Source organism: Xiphophorus hellerii, chromosome 21 (assembly GCF_003331165.1).
Source record: "Xiphophorus hellerii strain 12219 chromosome 21, Xiphophorus_hellerii-4.1, whole genome shotgun sequence".
In the NCBI taxonomy this organism is placed as follows: Eukaryota; Metazoa; Chordata; class Actinopteri; order Cyprinodontiformes; family Poeciliidae; genus Xiphophorus; species Xiphophorus hellerii.
The window spans coordinates 14703658-14722997 of NC_045692.1; the positions used below are offsets into that span (position 1 = coordinate 14703658).

General features: G+C 41.8%; 2 protein-coding genes across 3 annotated transcripts in view; both read left to right on the plus strand.

The window, feature by feature from the left end:
• dlec1 (DLEC1 cilia and flagella associated protein) overlaps positions 1 to 16462 on the plus strand; it is a 24774-nt gene extending 8312 nt beyond the window's left edge. The window contains exons 10-39 of one of the 2 annotated variants that reach the window (XM_032550914.1): positions 107 to 280; positions 352 to 488; positions 2317 to 2409; positions 2670 to 2760; positions 2852 to 3014; positions 4052 to 4244; positions 4324 to 4400; positions 4567 to 4729; positions 4824 to 4920; positions 5036 to 5166; positions 5245 to 5421; positions 5510 to 5640; positions 8816 to 8966; positions 9350 to 9466; positions 9562 to 9683; positions 9765 to 9950; positions 10046 to 10113; positions 10182 to 10333; positions 10412 to 10527; positions 10617 to 10687; positions 11873 to 12093; positions 12177 to 12308; positions 12406 to 12528; positions 12614 to 12708; positions 12870 to 12957; positions 13053 to 13244; positions 13330 to 13491; positions 13578 to 13728; positions 14025 to 14142; positions 14237 to 14499. In XM_032550914.1, the coding sequence (XP_032406805.1) occupies positions 107 to 280; positions 352 to 488; positions 2317 to 2409; positions 2670 to 2760; positions 2852 to 3014; positions 4052 to 4244; positions 4324 to 4400; positions 4567 to 4729; positions 4824 to 4920; positions 5036 to 5166; positions 5245 to 5421; positions 5510 to 5640; positions 8816 to 8966; positions 9350 to 9466; positions 9562 to 9683; positions 9765 to 9950; positions 10046 to 10113; positions 10182 to 10333; positions 10412 to 10527; positions 10617 to 10687; positions 11873 to 12093; positions 12177 to 12308; positions 12406 to 12528; positions 12614 to 12708; positions 12870 to 12957; positions 13053 to 13244; positions 13330 to 13491; positions 13578 to 13728; positions 14025 to 14142; positions 14237 to 14402 (4058 nt within the window). In that variant the 3' untranslated portion in view covers positions 14403 to 14499. Of the gene's footprint in view, positions 1 to 106; positions 281 to 351; positions 537 to 2316; positions 2410 to 2669; positions 2761 to 2851; positions 3015 to 4051; positions 4245 to 4323; positions 4401 to 4566; positions 4730 to 4823; positions 4921 to 5035; positions 5167 to 5244; positions 5422 to 5509; positions 5641 to 8815; positions 8967 to 9349; positions 9467 to 9561; positions 9684 to 9764; positions 9951 to 10045; positions 10114 to 10181; positions 10334 to 10411; positions 10528 to 10616; positions 10688 to 11872; positions 12094 to 12176; positions 12309 to 12405; positions 12529 to 12613; positions 12709 to 12869; positions 12958 to 13052; positions 13245 to 13329; positions 13492 to 13577; positions 13729 to 14024; positions 14143 to 14236 lie in introns of both variants that reach the window. The other variant, XM_032550913.1, reaches the window with a different exon arrangement.
• A 2068-nt stretch (positions 16463 to 18530) lies between these two features.
• Positions 18531 to 19340, plus strand: part of map3k22 (mitogen-activated protein kinase kinase kinase 22) — a 41250-nt gene continuing 40440 nt past the window's right edge. Inside the window, exon 1 of the mRNA XM_032551263.1 lies at positions 18531 to 18928. The gene's annotated coding sequence lies outside the window, so the exon portion shown is untranslated. The remainder of the gene's footprint in view (positions 18929 to 19340) is intronic.

Here is a 19340-nt window from a genome sequence, read left to right on the forward strand (position 1 = left end):
AGTAGCAGCTGTGAGTCACCCTGACTATAAAACAATACCAAATTGTCTTGAGCATCAGATGCTGTAAAACCAAACTGTTACTTATGTAAAGAGTTTGTGTTTGCAGGAAGATTCCCCAGTGATGAAGGCATTGTTGCCCCAGGGATGAGCTCTAAGTACACACTGCGATTTGCTCCAGACTCCTTGGGAGACTTCAAGGATTTCATGATGGTGCAGACAGAATCTCAGCACCTATTTGTGGTGCCCATTGAGGCACGGAGACCTCCTCCTGTACTTACCTGTAAGCCTCACTGCAAACAGCCTTACTTACTGTACTTTGCATAACAATCCTTATCTAAAATGTTTTTATAGTGCCCAGAGTTTTGGACTGCGGGTACTGTCTGGTTGGAGGAGTAAAATTTCTGGAGTTCATGTGTCAAAATGTTGGACTCAGCGCTGGGACTTTTTACATCATCCCCAAGGACCAGTGGCCGGCCCCAAATCTCAGGGTAATGGTTGCAAAACTGAAACTATTCACTGCACCCTCAACTTTTATGGTAAAGACTTCAAACTAAATGTTTTTTAATTGCAGTTGCCTAATTGCAAGTTGAAACAAAATGTTCTCCAACAATGAGGTTTGGGTTTTTGTTTTGACTTTAAATATACACATACACTAAAATAAGTTGGAGAAACATAGTGCTTGAATCTTTTTGGGTTTATGGTCAGGTTTGTTTGGAGCTGTGTTAATTCTGGATTTACAACACTTGGTGGGAAAATAGTTCTTTGTGTATTAAGGGTAGAACCTGTTCCAAAATGAGTGCTGAAGTGCAATTATGGTGCTACTCATGGGATGGGATAAAGGCTGTCATTAAGATTATTAATGCTTTTTTCAAGCACTGCATATTCCTCCTAGGGATAAACATGCTCCTCAGGTGCTCCCCCTCTGTTAGGAGATCTCAGTCTCCTCATCAGGCAGGTCTTTACACAAGCCCTTCCTGTAAAATGCATCAGTGTCGTCTGTCTAGTCTAAAATACTAATATAAGAATTAAGTAATACAAAAAGCTCAGAAAAAAAAATCACACTTTTAAACATGTGGTTTGGTTTCCACAGCTTTTGTTCATTTCAAACCTTGTGTGTTCAGGCAAAATGTTTTGCTTTGTCGTCATTTTCTGACTTATAAATATAGGTCTGCTTTGTTCAAATGACATACTCTCTTATCTTTCCCCTTTTTGAAAAGTGGTTACTGCAAGGACACTCAGTGGGGACCCGGAAATTCAACCACACACACACAGGAGTTTGCAAAGGACAAAAAGTTTAATTAAATTTTCAGACTCTGGTTGCTGTTCAGGATGAGGTTGTCAAACACAGGACTGAGAAGAGAGGGAAGAAGGCTGGTGATGTACTGATAAAGGGGGTGGTGGGGGTATATTAGAAATGTTCAGCTTAACTGACCTGTAGAGCTGAGATACCAAGGGTCTGACAACAGGGAGGTGCAGGAAACCAGGTAGAACAGGCTACTGTGGAAGCAATGAGGATCTCCACAAGGAGATCCAAGAGGCAACACCCAGGGACTTTGACAATAATCAGGCAGAGGTCATACACAGGAGGACAGAGAGAGCAAACTTAGCTTGACTGGCAGGCAATACTCAGTGGTCGTGAGGCAAAGCTTGGGTCAGGGTCCAGAAATCCAGAACAGAAGGGATCCGCGAAGGGCTTGGCAGGGGGGTGGGGGGGTCAACCCGTGGACAGAAAAGGGTTGTAGAAACACTGAAGGCTTGGAAGGAACTGCTGGATCTCTAGTGGTTCTTGGCTGTTGATAATCTGGTAAGGAGACAGAGGCTGATAGGTGTTTAAGTAGGGCAGGGCCCAGGAGGAACAGGTAAGCAATCAGGTGTGGCAGGTGAGCTGAATGAGTGTTTAAGCACAGCATGGACAGGACAGAACATGAATCATGACAGTTACGAGGTATGGTCACCTATATTACATCTATTTATACCTCAGCTAAACAGGGAAGGCATAGTTTACAGATTAAGCATTCATGGACACTTTCAATTAGAAGACTTCATAAGAAATTCATAAAATGGCTCAGTTACTTTTTTTATTGAAATTGAAGGGGGCATCAATAACTATGTTAACAAAACAACAATTTCTTAATGTGGGATTTCTTAATAAATGTGCTCAAATCAATGGTAGGTTTCAGTGTGAGATTCTGCTGCTGTAATTAAAAAATATATGTTATGTTAAGGTGCTTTGCAGATCTTTAGGTTTGGCAATAAATGGGGCTTGAGATCTAAGTGCATTGAAATAATTAAAGACACCTTTTTTTCTTTTTGAAGTCCTTGTCAACAACATACTTTTCTGAGAAGCCACCCTTTGCCGTAGGCCCCTGTGTGTTTTCACTGCAGCCAGGAGAAGCCATTGTTGTGGAGGTAACCAGTTTCCTTGAATTTGCAAATTTTAACAAGGACAGTATGTTCGTTGCATAAATTTGTCTGCTTTGCATGAGAGAAAAAAATAAACAGTCCCAGCAAATTTAATGTGTAGTGTTTTTTTCTCAGAAAGGTCAGTAATGTTTTCAGTAAACTTACTCATTTATGAGATTTACATGGACAATGTTTATCAGAATTTAAAGGTATATGTATAGGCATCACGCGTTTAACATTTTATTTTATTTTTTTACATGTTCCAGGTTGTTTTCTTTCCAACTACTGTGGAGCATTGCTCTCAGCCATTTGCCATAATCTGTGACAACTGCCAGGTGAAATACATTTCCCTTGAAGGTCAGTGTTTGAAGCAAGACAACCAAGAAATTTCCTCCACTGTTGTTTCATTCTATTTCCTGAGGTGGATTAATGTGTTTGGCTTTTACAGGTGAGAGTCAACTGGTTGGCGTTGAGCTTGTGTCTATATCTGGAGAAAATGAGCCCCTCACTGCTGGAGAGATGCACGACCTCACTGCGGAGCACTTTGTCCGTTTCAGCGAATGCCACCCTCACATTGAGCAACAGAAGAGACTTGTCATCAGAAACAATGTGTAAGGCTGACTTTATTGTGTGTTGTCACCGTTAAGCACCTCTTAGTGTATAAAACAACATAGCATCTTACAAAAGTGTTTATATTCGGAAAAGTCTGCATTCAACCCTGTAGTTGCCAGTGACTGTGACTCAGTAGGATGAGTAGTTGCAATCTGAAGGTTCTGGACTTCCATCTTCCTCTAGCCATATCTTGATGTGGACAAGGCACCTAATTGACTACCAATAGATGTATGAATGTGTTCATGTTTGTGAGTATATTTGAGTGAATGTGGCTCTATAGTTGAAAAAGCTGTGAGTGGTCAGTAAGACCAGCATTTTCACTTTTTTCTGCCACTTCTTTCCTTCATCCACATGTTTGTTTGTTGGTTCCCGTACATGGTTTCAAATGGGTTGTTATTGGCTTTCCTTAACATTTAGCTTTTTTTCCCCACTTCCTCAAGCAGGCAAGATTTGTGGAGTATCATGTTGGTGACAGATTCTCCCACGTAATTTGTAGATCTGAGTTGTGGATCTTTGCTGCTCCTCCATAGGTTTTGGTTGTTATTTAGTTACCTAACCTTCCATGACATGGTATATTTTTACCAGAGTAAGAGGGACTGAATACTAATGCAAGCCACACTATTAAAATCCATTGATGTTTGTCCTTTTGTGATGTGAATAAATTAACAATTTAAACAGGTGGTTTTTTATATATATATATATTTTTATAAAGATTGCTCTAGACCAGTAGGAGAATTTGTTGACACCAGGACCAAAGGTGGTTAAAACGCATTGACTACAGTATAACATTTACAGGCATACGTGTTTTTAATGCTTTCTGGTTGAGTAACCATGGTGATCAAACTTAGCATCTGTGTTGTCTTCCTTCTTTCTTCCACCAGCCACTTTTTACTTTTTAGCTGGAGGATAAATTGTGCAAGTCCCTAGCTCTCAAGAACTTCAATAAATAATTACTTGAGCTAATCATTCTTCTTTCTTGGATCATTAAATACTAAACGTTTATTTCTCCTTCTTTCTTTTTATTTTTTGTTTGAAGCCACTTGGAGCTGGCCTTCCACTGGCAAATTATGAAACCTAACCTGCGTTCTCTTCTTCCTGGGGAGACCCATGAGCCATCGCATATCCAGTTTCACCCGGACACAAACGACGTTTACCAGATGAGCCCCCCCTCAGGCCTCCTGGCTCCCTGTCAGGAACACGAGTTTCTCTTAACCTTCTGTCCAAAAGAGGTATGAAACAAAATTAAGTGTAAAATGCAACAAACATGTTAAGGGTTAATGTGTCAATAATGTTTTCATTTTGTTCAAGTTGAAGGATTATCACAGTGTCTTTCACTTGGTCCTGAGGGACATCCCCCTGATGCCTCTAGAGCCTAACGATAACAGGTACTTTTATACTTGCAAAAGAGGCAGTAAGTGCAGCAAAATATGAAATCCAACTAATAAAATCACAAAATACAAAAATAAGGGAACTAAAAATGAGAAATGTCTCTTTTTTTTGGTTTTTGCTGATAATTTTGTGTTTAATTTTTTAATTTTGTGGAAAATCTAGCGTCCTTCATCCGGTTCATTCTGGCTCCAAGTTGAACAATGTGATCATCATGGATATAGAGGTCAAAGGGTTAACAGAGCTATACCGAGTCTTACTGGAGCCATATGGTGTCATAATCCCTGGAGAAATATTTATCTCCATCGCTACTCACAGGCAGTTTAAGGTTAATTAAAACAGAGTTTATCTCATTTTATTTGCAGAACAATTAATCCAGTCAAATAAGTAATTTTGTTTATTTCATGCTGCCTGTGTTTCAGATGTGGAATCACAGTAAAACCTTCATCTTGTTTCAATGGGAGAGGTTGAACAGCGGCTCCCATGTTATAGAAGTAGAGCCATCTGCTGGGAGAATAGGTGCACTGCATCTTAAAGCTGGTTCATGGCGGTTTAGGGCACATAGTTTAAATTTGACTATTTTCATGTATTGTCTTTTTGCATTGAGTTTTTTTATTTGTTTTATTCATTTCAGAAGAGAACGAGTGCTTTGACTTTGATGTCATTGTTACTGGAGGGAAACCAGATAAGCTTAAAACCAACCTGGTTTGCAACATACAGCATCGTCACGAACCTGTCAAGTTGCCTATCGAGGTTTCCTTTAAGGTAAGATTTAGCAACATCTAGAAATGCCTGTTTCCATTTTAATATGTTTTTGCATTAAAGTGATTTAATGTTAAATAGGGTCCCACAGTGAAGCTCAGTGTTCCCTGTGTGGACTTTGGGCTTGTGAGGCTCGGGGATGAAGTTCAAACCACACTCTCCCTAACCAATACCACCCCTCTGGAGGCCTGCTGGATGTTTAAGGAGAAGATCAATAATAAGCAGGATCACCAAGACACAAACGCAGTAGAACAGGAGGTAAGCCAGTAAAATGAAAGATTGGGTTAAAAATTAAGAGGATTAGTGTTTAAATCTCATTGATAGTAACTTTTGTATTCGTGCTCAGGTCGTAGTGGAGCCAGGAACAGGTGTGCTGCCCCCCTTTGCTAGTTGCAGTGTGGCGCTGCATTTGAACTTAGATTTCTGCCAGAAGTTTGAAACAGAAATGGAACTGATTGTGGAGAATGGGACTACGAGGTAAGCACTTCTACAGCAGCTCTCGGAACTGTACCCATCACTTCTGCAACTCTAGGTTTACCGAACCTAAAAAACTGAGACCATAATAAATCAAATACAAATTTTCACCCCCTTATCCACCTCCCTGTGTCAGGATCTGTGTTTTCTGTGTTCATTTAGAGTTTTTTGTGTCCTTGCGTCTCTTCGTTGTCCTGTCCTCCCCTTGATTGTTCCCAGGTGTGTCTTGTTCTGTGATTACCCTCCCGTGTATTTAACTCCACCTGTGTTCCTTGTTCCTCGTCGGGTCCTCGTCTATGTCTAGTCTATTCGTCGTCGGTGTGTCTCTGTGCGAGCTGCCTGTTGTTTTGGACTGCGTTTTCGACATTAAATCAACATTTTCATCATACCTGGTTCCGCTGCATCTGCCTCACCACCTCACACCCGCACTTCATGACAGAAGGACCCGACCAGACCGATCGGTGAGGCTGCTAACATGGACCCAGCACTCAGGAGGTTACCTCCTAAAGGGCAGAGCGGCCCGAGGCGGAGGTCCGGCAGGGAGGACAGGGAGCTGGCTGAAGCCCTCGCCGACCTGCAGCGGGAGCTATTCCGGGGGACAAGACTGGTGTTGGCACCCCCCGGATATGGCCCCCGTCGATACCTCCGTCCGGGAAGCCAGCGACCTGAGCCGCCGGTGGAGCCGGCCCCTCGTCGCTTTCCGGAGCCGCCACCTCCGCTGCCCGCTCGGAGACAGCGACGTGAGCCGCCGGCAGACCCGGTCCCTCGTCGCCTTCCGGATCCGTCACCTCCACGGTCAGCCCGGAGACAGCGACGTGAGCCGCCGGTGGACCCGGCCCCTCATCGCCTTCCGGAGCTGTCACCTCCGCTGCCGGTTCCGAGGCTTCGCTCCGGCTCACCTCCGCTGCCGGTTCCGAGGCTTCGCTCCGGCTCACCTCCGCTGCCGGTTCCGAGGCTTCGCTCCGGCTCACCTCCGCTGCCGGTTCCGAGGCTTCGCTCCGGCTCGCCCCCGCAGCCGGTTCCCAGGCTTCGCTGCGGCTCGCCTCCGCAGCCGTTTCCAAGGCTTCGCTCCGGCTCGCCACCGCAGCCGTTTCCAAGGCTTCGCTCCGGCTCGCCCCCGCAGCCGGTTCCCAGGCTTCGCTCCGGCTCACCTCCAGCCGGCGCACCCGAGGCCGAATCAGCCGGCGTTCCAGCCGGCGCACCCCAGGCCGAATCAGCCGGCGTTCCAGCCGGCGCACCAGAGACTGAGACTCCCAGTGTTCCTCCAGAGACTCCCTGTGTTCCTCCAGAGACTCAGACCCCCAGCGTTCCTCCCGAGACCGAGACCCCCAGCGTTCCTCCCGAGACCGAGACCCCCAGCGTTCCTCCCGAGACCGAGACCCTCTGCGTTCCTCCCGAGACCGAGACCCTCTGCGTTCCTCCCGAGACCCAGACCCCCTGCGTTCCACCTGAGACCCAGACTCTGTCCGTTCCTCCCGAGACCCAGACCCCCTGTGCTCCACCAGAGACCCTGCCTCTGGGTGCTCGTCGTCACCGACTGTGGGCGGCCCCCGGGGCTCATCATCGCCACCTCCAGGGCCGCGGACGGCCGCTGGACCGCCTCCTGGGGTCCCGCCTCCGGGGTTCCCGCCTCCAGCGCCGCGGACGGCCGCTGGACCGCCTCCTGGGGTCCCGCCTCCGGGGTTCCCGCCTCCAGCGCCGCGGACGGCCGCCGGACCGCCTCTGTGGTTCCCGCCTTCGGGGTTCCCGCCTCCAGCGCCGCGGACGGCCGCCGGACCGCCTCTGTGGTTCCCGCCTCCGGGGTTCCCGCCTCCAGCGCCGCGGACGGCCGCCGGACCGCCTCCGTGGTTCCCGCCTCTGGGGTTCCCGCCTCCAGCGCCACGGACGGCCGCCAGACCGCCTCTGTGGTTCCCGCCTCCAGCGCCGCGGTCGACCGCCAGACCACCTCCGTGGTTCCCGCCTCCTTTGCCTCCGCCCACCCTGTGGGTAGTTTTTTGTTTGTTTTTGGACTCTTGGCCCTTCCTGTGTTTCCGCCCACAATGGTGGGTTGTTTTTTGTTTTTCTGGACTCTGGCCCCCCATCCGGCGCCCCTCCGCCCACCCTTGTTGTGTTTTTTTTTGGGCGTCTGGTAGCCGCCCTTGAGGGGGGGGTACTGTCAGGATCTGTGTTTTCTGTGTTCATTTAGAGTTTTTTGTGTCCTTGCGTCTCTTCGTTGTCCTGTCCTCCCCTTGATTGTTCCCAGGTGTGTCTTGTTCTGTGATTACCCTCCCGTGTATTTAACTCCACCTGTGTTCCTTGTTCCTCGTCGGGTCCTCGTCTATGTCTAGTCTATTCGTCGTCGGTGTGTCTCTGTGCGAGCTGCCTGTTGTTTTGGACTGCGTTTTCGACATTAAATCAACATTTTCATCATACCTGGTTCCGCTGCATCTGCCTCACCACCTCACACCCGCACTTCATGACACCCTGTATACTCTTGATATTTACATAATAACCTGGTAGCATAATTGTAGTTGCCCTTAAACTATTTTGATAACTTTTGATTTAAGTTCAGCTTTGGGTCATCTGTAGTCACATCTTCACATGGTAACATTTGCTACACTGTCTGTTTGGTAAAGCCAAAGCTTCTGTTTTTGTTTTGTTTTTTCTAATAAAGCCATTCTTTTGACAATTTGAATTCACCATGATGCTGAGAAATCCATCAGAAATCACTCTCAACTTTTAGCCCAAAGGTTTAAGATCAGAACTTGATAAGTGTACCAACCTTGTCAAAAACCCCATGGGAAAATGTAATTAGGACAACTAAGCTTTACTTCAGGTTCACCATATTCACCATAATTGATGACTAGCATAAACTGAAGAAGAGTGAATGCTTAAATTGAATCAAAGGTTGTTTCAATAAAGTATTACTTTAAGGATGTGCACACTTTTTATATTGTTTTTTTCTGTTGAAATACACAGGATATATATTAAAGGTGGAAAAACTTTGAAAATATTTATGTAGCCACTGTTTTTTTAGTCTCATGAACATGGAGTTTTAGAAAGGATGTGAACTCCTTTGAGAGCTGCTGTACTTAAATAGTTCTTAATACACATCCACTATCAAAACATTAAAGATGGTTCTCAGTTCCCAGGTTCTATTCAGGATGAGTTTTTTTTCCCCATCATATGTTCCTCACAGTCCTGTTTGGATCCAAGCAGTTGTGCAGTCTCCTCAGGTGTGCTTCTTAAACTGCAAGTTGGTCTTCTCTGATCTTTACCTGGGAGTTCCCTCAACAGGCACCGTAACACTTTTCAACCAGACTCTGCTGCCATCACACTTTAGCTGGAAGGTACTTTCCGCTACTTCTCAAAATATTACGCAACAGTCCCACTAAATCCCATAAAGTCAGTCTCAATAATGTATTCTCCTTTTTGATAATTTCTACGGAAATATATGCAGTTTGATGTTGTAGGTGAGATTGTTTAGACTGTCAAACCCATTTCTTTGAAAGCAGCTGGTATTTTGTTCCAAGAGGAGAGACAGCTTATATTATGATGAAAAAGTTGTTGCTTTCTTCCAGATTTCTTCTGTTTTAGATTGGTTATGCAATTTGCTTTTGTTGTTTTGCTTACTAAGGGTGTGGCTGATATAAGCAGTTGAATTTAGTCAAGGAAAAAATGCTGGGATTAGGATTCTAAGTCCATTAGGACGTCGCTGTCTTTCTCCCGACAGGAACATCTTCAGGGTAAACAGGCTTCACTGTGCACAGTCACCTTTGATCCCTCTTCTGGTATACTGGGACCCAATGCAACCATGAACATCAATGTAAATTTATCCTCCCACACAGATGTAAGTACCACCTGTGCTGCTGAGAATAGACAGTCATGTGCTTTTGTAACGTGTATAGTTAAAGATGCTCCTGCTTTCTTTTTTTTTCTTTGTAGTTGAAGCTGACAGAAGTGGCTGCTATCTGTGATGTGCAAGGGATGAACTCGCCGCTTGTTCTTCAAATTGTGGGCTCCCAATCCAAGAAACTTTCTGTGTCCTACTCGCTGCCTGGCACCTGGTACCAAATTTGGATCTTGAAAACTTTCATTCCAGTTTCACCTTTCCCCAGTTTCATATACTAAAATATTTGTACTTCTAGTCACATAGGGAATAGTGACAGTCCTTCAGCACTGATAATTGACTTTGGAAAAGATGTCATTTTAAAGACGGAGGTAACCAAACAGTTCCTAATGACCAATGAAAGCGCTATTCCTGCAGCTTTTACTATAAAGCCAGAGTTTTTCACCTGCAACGTTTCAATGGCAAACAGCTTGTTAGAGAAGAGGTAAAATACTCTGCTCTGTGACCAGAATAAAAGATCTTAGATTGAGTTCACCTCACAATAACAGAAATGTTACAAAGTCTGCATCTTAATTACAGACTCACATATTTAAAGACTCCACTTTTCGCTGAACAAGTGACAAAAGTAGAAGCCAAAGCACATGAAGGTATAGTATGACTTTTGTATAATTTGCAGGTCTTGGGAACACAATTGAGGTTATTTGATTTTTGTCAGACTTTGTTACCGGCCTTCTGGCTCATGGAAATGGGGCGGCCTTCATGGTCCAGCCAGACTCAGGGCAGCTGGGACCATTTGAGACCAAGACAGTGGATGTGACCGCCTATTGCTTAATGTGGGGAGAATACAGAGATCATCTCATATGCAAGGTGTGTTAGTATTTCAAAGAATTAGAAGTAAGCAATTTTCTCTGTTATCACCCAATTTAGATCTAATCTTGTTTACAGGTCGGAGACCTTGAACCGATGCACATAACTATGCGGATGACCGTGAAGGGCTGCCCACTCTACTTCCAAATGATAGGCCCCCAACCAGATGACCAGTGTCAGGGTCCAACCATGCAGTTAGTTACACACCTTTCAAATAAATTGACGCCTAATTGTGTATCGTCATTGATTGAATCTTCTCTTTTGGTTCAAATTTAAATGCTAGCTTTGGAACTCACTTGTCAGGAGGAGACACCATTTCTCAACCTCTTCGCATCAATAATCCAACCATGTTTGGTAAGTTGTTGTTTGTAAGTTGGTTCTAAGCTTAAACTTTGACTGTCTATTAAAGAAACAATGACTTCTGTTTTGCACAGTTCCTGTAAAAAGTTGTCATACCCTGAACACATTTTAGAACGATAAAACCACAGTGTGTTTTATTGAGATTTTATGTGATAGACCAACACAAAGTAGAACATAGTTCTGAAATAGAAGAAATGTAAAAAGATTGGGTTTCAAAATTATTTACAAACAAAAGTTTAAAAACCGTGGCATATATTCATAGTGAGACACTGTCCCACACATACCAGTAGATCCACCTCTTCCAGACTTTTTTGATTTTTATTTAAAAGCTCTTTATAAAATAGCTCAAGTTCAGTCAAATTTAGGTCTGGACATTGACTGGATCACTTTAGCACATGAGAATGCTTTGGTCTAAATTATTCCATTGCAGCTCTGGCTATATATTTAGCCTTGTTGGTAAGGTGGAAGGAAAACTTGCACCCCAATAGCAGGTTTTCTTTCAGTATTTCCCTATAATTTGATTCATCCATTTAACCATCAATTCTTGGCAGATTCCTTGTCCCTGCAGAAGGAAAGCGTCCCTAAAGGATGATACCACCACCTCCATGTGTTACGGTTGGAAAGGTGTATTAAGGGTGACGTTAAGAGTTATTTTTGTTTTTACACAACATTTTTCATGTAGACTTAAAAGTTCTATTCAAGTCTGGTCAGAGCTCCTTCTGTATGTTTGCTTGTGTTCCCTCGATAGCTTGTGACAATCTACACGTTGGATCTCTTATGGTTCTTCATCCATCTATCGATCTGGAAAAGTTAACAAATCCCTCGCAGCACCAATGAATGCAGACTCTTTACATGAGGAAAAACAAATGGGACCTCTTACGGCTTCCCCAGAGCAGCTAGTTCCTTCTCTTTTGCATCGTCTATTTATTTCATACTCATTGTACGGCACTCCATGAAATGGCACATTTACAATTTGATTGAAACACTTGGAAAAACATTTGAAAAGCTCAATTTCGTAGAACTTCAGTTTTTTGTGCTGGTCTATCACAAAAATCCCCGAAAAGATAAATGACTGTCTGGGATAGTAAGCTAAGGGAGGATGAATGCTTTTTCTAGGCGCCTCCATAACCATACTTCATCCAACATTCTAAATGATCAAATGTCTTTTGTCTGAGACAGATATCCAGGTGGACTGGGAGATTTACAACATTGACGAGAATGACCACACACTGATTGAACTCGTGAATACATATGGAGACCACTTCCCGCTGAAGGATGATGATGGTAATGAGCTGCTGAAAGGAACATTTAGGGTTTTTAATGAAAACGATCCAACAGAGTGGGAGAAGAATCAGACACCAACATTGGTGGGGACAAGCATGTCCCTTCAAAGTGGTACTGTGAGTATCTCAAACAGCAGAATCCAGATTCTACTTGGGACATGATTGTATGGGCATTAAATATTTCTCTATTGATTCCTCAGAACGGAAAAGAGAAAGAATATGAAGAGGAAGGACATCTCTATCCTGCAAAGAAAAACTTCATCTCTGTCCACACACGACCTTACATAGGCAGCCTGTCAGATTCCCCATACTCCATTATACCGCAACAAATTGTAAATTATTTCAGCCATGTTTTTGCCTTTTTCTCCTCAAAAACCTTCACAGTTTAATATTATTAATGATGCACTTCTTTGGTGTGTAAAACCCAAGGTGATTCCAGCAAAGAGCACTGGATGCATCCACGTGTCTTTCACCCCTTTTAATCTTTCTGAGTCCCAACGTGAGTCCAGATGTGTGGGTGTGGCATGTGGTTTCCTGAACCTGAACTCAGAGGTAACAATCCAAGTTCACAACAAACACAGAATCATAAAAGAGACCAAATATTCAAAGGGTTGATGTGTTTCTGTGTATGTTACAGAAGGCAGTTTGCATCCCAGGTAAAGTCAGAAGGGATTTGGCTTTGGATTTACAGCCTGTCAAATTGGATCTGCTAGGAACCATTAAGCCGGCGGTGTAAGCAATTACCTTCACACTATTTATACCCCATATCCCTCATGCATCTTGCTCAATTTATGTTTCCTAAATTAAAATAAGCTGATGTTAGGCAAAACACAAGTTCAGGGATGGGCTGATCAGGCTGCAAATCTTTTTCTTGGATCTCCTTTTGCTTGTAGGCTTTTGGTGCAGATGGAGGAGGACAGCGAGACACTGGAGTTTAATGCCTCCGCTGGTGATTTACTGAGGGTTGAGTCAGACAATGAGGTTGGGAATCATTAGCACATACAAGACATACTGATTTTAAGGGTATTAAGTATTTCTGAGCTCATGTTGGGCCTTTTTTTTGCTGTGTTGTGCAGGTAGTTGTCAGTGAATTTAGCATTGTAGAGAGCTTTCAACTGAGAAACATTAAAGAGACCCCTCTGCATTTCAAACTTGAGACACAGCCGCCATTTTCAGTTGTGAGGCCTCACTCTGGAGTTTGGACCAGCATCTCAAGTACCAATGGTCTCAATCAACCATTGGTACTTTACCCTCAAAATAGCATGCAGGTTGGTTGTAAAAAAGCCTAGACTATTTTATGAGGGTGTCTTTGTTTGTTTCATCAGTAAGTGTTGCTACTTCTGTGAATTCTAGGTGAAAGTGGCCTTTCACTGTTCTCTCTCACTGCTGGACCTCTTAAACCATACAGAGGAAGACCTCTCTCTTGCAGGGAGTCTGATCCATACTAAAACTGGTCGGAAGAAGCTGAGGTTGCAGCAAAACCTCCTTATCCACCACAGCAACAACAACCTGCAAGTGGGAGACAGCTTCACAACCAAATATTATACTTTACAAAACCTTATTTAGCTTGTGACCTTACCAAATGCATTTCCTGTGTATAGAAAGTGCCATTGTGTGCCTATCTGGAACTGCCTATACTCAGTCTCTCCACTGATTGCCTAACTTTCGGGTTTTGCGATGTTGGAGACAGACAGACCAGGAAAATAAGCCTCTCCTGCCGTGGATCAAACACCTACTGGAAATCACTAATAAGTAAACGCCCTCACAACATTTTGAAAACCAACACATCCCAATAGCAAATGGTTGCTCAACAGTGTTGAAATGTCTAGAAAGTGTAGGATTTTTAATGAAATATTTTCCAAATTTGTAAGAGAAAAGTTTTCCATCCATTTATAGGTGGAACAGTTGACCAGGACACACAGAAATGTGATTCTGGAAGAGTATCAAACTTTGAAATGATAAATATGAAGCAACCTGATACCACCAGTTGATGATTACTGTATGTTTGTTGTTGTTCATTTGCCTTAATCGAGTCTCACTGTGTTTAGAGTCAGATGAAGGAGACCCTCAGGTGTTTGAAGTTGCACCAGACTCTGGGGTTTTCCAATCCAGGGAACTGGTCAGAACCTCCAGCAGCCAGTTTCTGCAGATTAGCTTCACTCCAAGGTAGCAGTCAGTTCTGAAACGTAAAGCATTCCCTTTAAACAAACACATAAAAATCATGTTTATTATTCGGTTGCCTTTGTGTCATGTGTTTCAGCAAACAAAAAGAGTTCACGGCTTTGCTGGTTATCGAGTCGCCTCTAGTGAAGACGCCCCTCACTCTTCCGCTCCTGGGAGTCGGATCCTTTGATGAGGACTACATATCGACATATTTTTTGAGTGGCAAAACAGCTGACGATGAAATGGTTTTTGGTGGATTGTAAATATGTGTTTGACAAAAAGTAAACAGACAATTTCTTACTTGCTTTCTGATAAAGACCGAAACTTCCAAGGGAGTTCAATAAAAAAGTTTTAAAAATATTTGCTCCACTGAAGCTGCATGGGTTCAGTTATCCACTTAGCATGTTATTTCAGATTAAACTTGACTAGAAGTTATTAATCTGTGCCAAACCTGGGAAGGGTGATCATTTGCTTTGCCAGCCAGAGAGAGAAAAGGACAGGATGTTGAAACTGAAGGAAAGACAGTATCATAAAAGAAAAGTGACGTGCCTGGTTGTTTACTGCAAGTCGCAAATAGGCAACTCGGGAGCCAAATACAGCTACACACCCATAATTACAGGCAATGAAAATTGTAATGAAATGAATGCATGAAGTAAAAAACGTGGCGTCAGAGCTCATCAAGTCATAACAGGTTCTTCTCAATTTCTAACAGCATAATTAACTTATTTTTCAGGGACACGTGAGTCGTTTTTCTCTTTAGAGTTAGAGCCAATTTTAAAAGATTAGAACAGCCTATGTCTAAGTTTAAATATTTGGACATACAAATAATTAAACGTAGACATAATTAAACTTAGACATAAACCTAGACAAGCGAGAGTACACACCATGGTGAGATCGGAAAAAATGTCTAAGATCTTTAAGAACATTGTAGCAGTTTATGAGTCTGGTAAGGGACTTAAAGAGGTCTCAGAAGAAATCAGTCATTTCACTATTTTTAAAATTTTATATACAAGTGGACAGCATTCAAACCACTTCCACTATGCCTAGGTCTGACTGTTCTTAAAAATCCCTCTGTGAGCAGATTACAAATTGCTAAAAAAAAAGTCTCCATAGATCTGCAGCAAGCCCCTGCTGATATAATGATATGAGTTTATCAGCAAGAGCAAGCATATCTTCTGTGGGAGACCCTGTATACTAGAAGAAAAGTTTTGCTCTCTCCTTCTAGAAAAACTCAAGTTTGCCTGAGAGACAAAGACTGGGACCTCTAGAAAAGTGTTCTTTGGACAAAAATATAATAAGACACCAGAACAGAGGACATGTTTGGCATAAAAAATACTACATTCCAGGAACATAATCTGGAATGTTGTTTTAATCTGGAACCATGGATTATGGAACCATGATGCTTCCATATCCATGGATATACATGGTTTGAGGATGCATTATGCAGCAGAACCAGGCCAGCTTACCATGATAGGATCCACCATGAATTCTGTGTCAGAGAGCTCTTGAAGTAAACATGACACCATCTGTAAAAAACTAAAGCTGAATGAAAACTACAGCATGACAAAGACCTAAAATTCTTCAATAAATCCACAAAGGACTGACTGAGAGTTTAGAAACAGAAAGTTCTGGACAAAATCAAAGCACAGACCTTGTCCTGATTAAAATGTTATGTGCATGACTTGAAACAGGCAATGTAATAAACCCTCACTTTTCCTCTGTGAAAAGTGAGCATTGGGGAAAACTTTAGATTGGTGTCAGCAACAGGAAGATGTCTAGAAGCAGCATCTTTCTGAAGATATCTCAAAAGGGAAAAGTCTTGTTTCTGTGGGATGGGGTGTCCTGACTTTATTCAGTTAGAAAGTGCAATTTTGTTTAAATCATATCATAGACATCATAGACATATATGAAGACAAGACTAGTTTTTGATATTTAGGTCAAGCTAAATCATATATTTTCCCTAGATTAAATACTAGATTAGACATCAATATGTGAGCATTTGGTGGAAAGAAAATATTTGGTAACTAAACCCTAAATTGGTGAATGTGATCACTTACACTCGTTCCAGGTGGAAACTTCTTCCCAGAGTCTTGTCTCAAGTTGAAATACAAATTTTACTCATCATTTTGAATTACAAACACCAAGCACAACCCAATAGTTTTATTTTTATTATTCAGGGTTCAGGGCTAATTCATACATTAAATTCGTCTACACCCATTAAATACATTAGTATATGCATTAGTATCACATTCACCTTTGTCATCTGTACCATTTCAACTTTTATGCTAAGCCCACATTTCTCTATTAAAATTATTCAAGTTGATTGGTCTGATGTAATTTTCTAACCATAAATATTGTGTTTTCATTGGCTGTAAGAAGAAAATCTTCATATTCAATAGAAATAAGGGCCTGAAAGCAACTACAATTAATATAGATAATGTGTTTCAGTTAGTGAACTGAGTTACTGAAATGAATGAACTTTTCAACGATATATATTTTGGATCAATAAAAATGGTTAAAGGCTGCCTTAGCATTTGCTTTCTGAGGTAATCACTAGCCTGCCAAAAGCCTTATCGGTTTTCAGAGATACCAGCTGTACTTTCCCCACGAGGGATAAATTGAGTTTTCCAAGAAGACCTATTTAGCTAAGTATAAAGATAACACAGCTGGAAAGATAAGTATGTTAACATTTCCCTTTTGCACATTCATCTTCTTATAGATTAGTGGCAAGCTATTTAAATAACACGGTGAATGATGAGTAAAATGTTGTTTCACCTCAATGTTGCACTGCAACTTTGACATCCACAAAAGCCATCCAAAATGTTGCAGCTGCAGACTAAATGATATATTTATATATTTACAGAGTTAATGCTACTCATTTGTCGCTCAGATGGAAATACTTTAGCAGAGAGAAACCATGCAGAACAGACGGCAAAAAGATATTCTTTAATTCTCTGGAGACTTTAGTCCTCTCTGGCTGTTAAGGAATCCCAGGAGATGAAGCAACACGCATTCCTACTTATACAGACACACAGGCAGGCTTGTTTTGTGTAGAACAGCTGCATGATGTGCTTATCTTCAGCGCTGTTGAGCAGCACAGACATCTGCAATGACTCCGAGTCCATAGAGGGATGCAAATGTCCAATTGATATTCACTGCACTCGAGCAGTCCTAAACAGAACAAGGACATGTCTGGTCACAATGGAAAAAAAAAAAAAAAACCTGCTGTGTGGAACCAAAGTAAATTGAGTGATGCTGAAGCCAAGGAGGGAGTTTAGTAATCCAGACATCAGGTGTTTGTGGTAAAATGAGGATTTAAGACTGCTCGTTTGTTTGGCACTGAAGCCAAACAAATGAGAGCTTATCACACCCAACTGTGTGAAATTGTCATCATCAGAGAGACTGCTGCTCCTCTTGACTCTAAAGAAAAACAAGGTATGTGCCAGAGAATGTGACAGTTTGTCTCAAATGCAGCAAAAAGGTACCAAAAATTGCTGAAAAATTAAAAAATAAATATGAATAAATCAATTTGCATTTAAGAAAAAAATATATATATTACATATTCTCACATAGGTTTTGAAACGTGTTTGGTGTAATTTTGCATGCAGAAACAGTAAAATTACACCAAATTATCTCTTGTGGTACTTCATGTATAAACCTTCTGAAAATCATTAATTGACCAACTATACAAACAAAAACGTATTAAACACAGCCTCGTTTAAATTACCATTCCTACTAGAATTCCAATAGTGTGATATTTATTTATATGTCTACTTAGTTATCTACTTTATTCTCAAATTATATGCACCAAAAATGGTTCTGTGTATTTATTTATTAATTTATTTTTTTTGCACTGTATTAATGGATTTGGGATGAATTGTGATTTATTAATTATTTGTGTTTTAAAACTGCACTAAAGTTTTTTTTTTAGTTATTTTAATGAGTGCTACCTTTGTTACACATAAAAATGGGGTTGTGACATTTGTTTATTAGACAGCGTTAGTAACATATTTTTTATTTTTATTTTTTTACATTGAATACAACAATTCCTAAGCTATTTTTATTTACAGTAATATGACAATGCATTCTGTTTAATCATTTGCTATTTTTATTTAGAACCATTAAATAATAAAACAAAGTTTTGTTCAATAAATGGTCCTGGTAATGTGACATTTACTTCAAATTAATAATGGTCCGTTTTTCTCAGTTCAGTGATTTTTGTGATGTAAATATAATTTAATAACATTTCAAAGATATTAAAAATCTAAAAAAAAGTCCTCAGATTTGCAGTGGGTTAAGAAGTCCATTGGGGGGCAGCACTAGCACCTGTTTGTCTCCGCTGCCTTGGTAACTCACCACCGGAGAGCGTCACCACTTCCCGGAGCTTACGTTGTTGCTGACATCAGAGAGTCGCAGCTCGGATCAGAAACTCGCTTCTTGTGGAGAGTGTGTTGAGACAAGCCGAGCGCGGGTCGGGAAAACTTTACCCCGCATCCCATCGGGTTCCCGGTGCAGTTTGTTCCCCCCTCCCGTTAAACACAGGGACCGACTCTGGATTATGCACCTTTGAGAGGAAGAGGAGCTGTTTCTGCCAAAGTGCTGCTGGCTCGCTGTAATTTCTGCGTGTTGCTGAGCGCAGTTTCCGGATTTTGAGCTCTCGGTTCTTTTTTGGAAAGATTTGCTCTGCAACTTGGGAATTGTCCAGTGTGAATTATAGCCAAGAAGAAAGACATTCACCTTCACAAATCTTGCATCCACATGCGTAACATGGACACACTTGGCCAACAAGGTAAGGGTTTCGTTTTGCTTTACATTACTTTTTTACTGAGCTTTTTCTTTGATCGAAAACGAAATTCCTGGACACTAAAATACATTTTATTTCCGATCATTGTTAGTGTATGGATTAATGTTTGCACTGGCAGCAGGCTTACAGAGCTTTTCTTCTCGCAAATGGAAACTATTACTTGGACAGACTCCAGTTGGTTTCAATGCAATTGTTACTGTGGTGAGTTTGAATTGAGAAAACCCCACAATTATGCTTTACAGACTAAACAAATGTTCTTTTTCTTTTCCTGTTTTTTCATCCTGCTTAGTTTTGCTTTCTGGAAAACGTTAAGATTTTTTTTTTTTCTGCACAGGAAATTTTCTTTCAGTGATATAACCTGGATGACTAGATCATTTTGAACTAATCAATCTCCCTC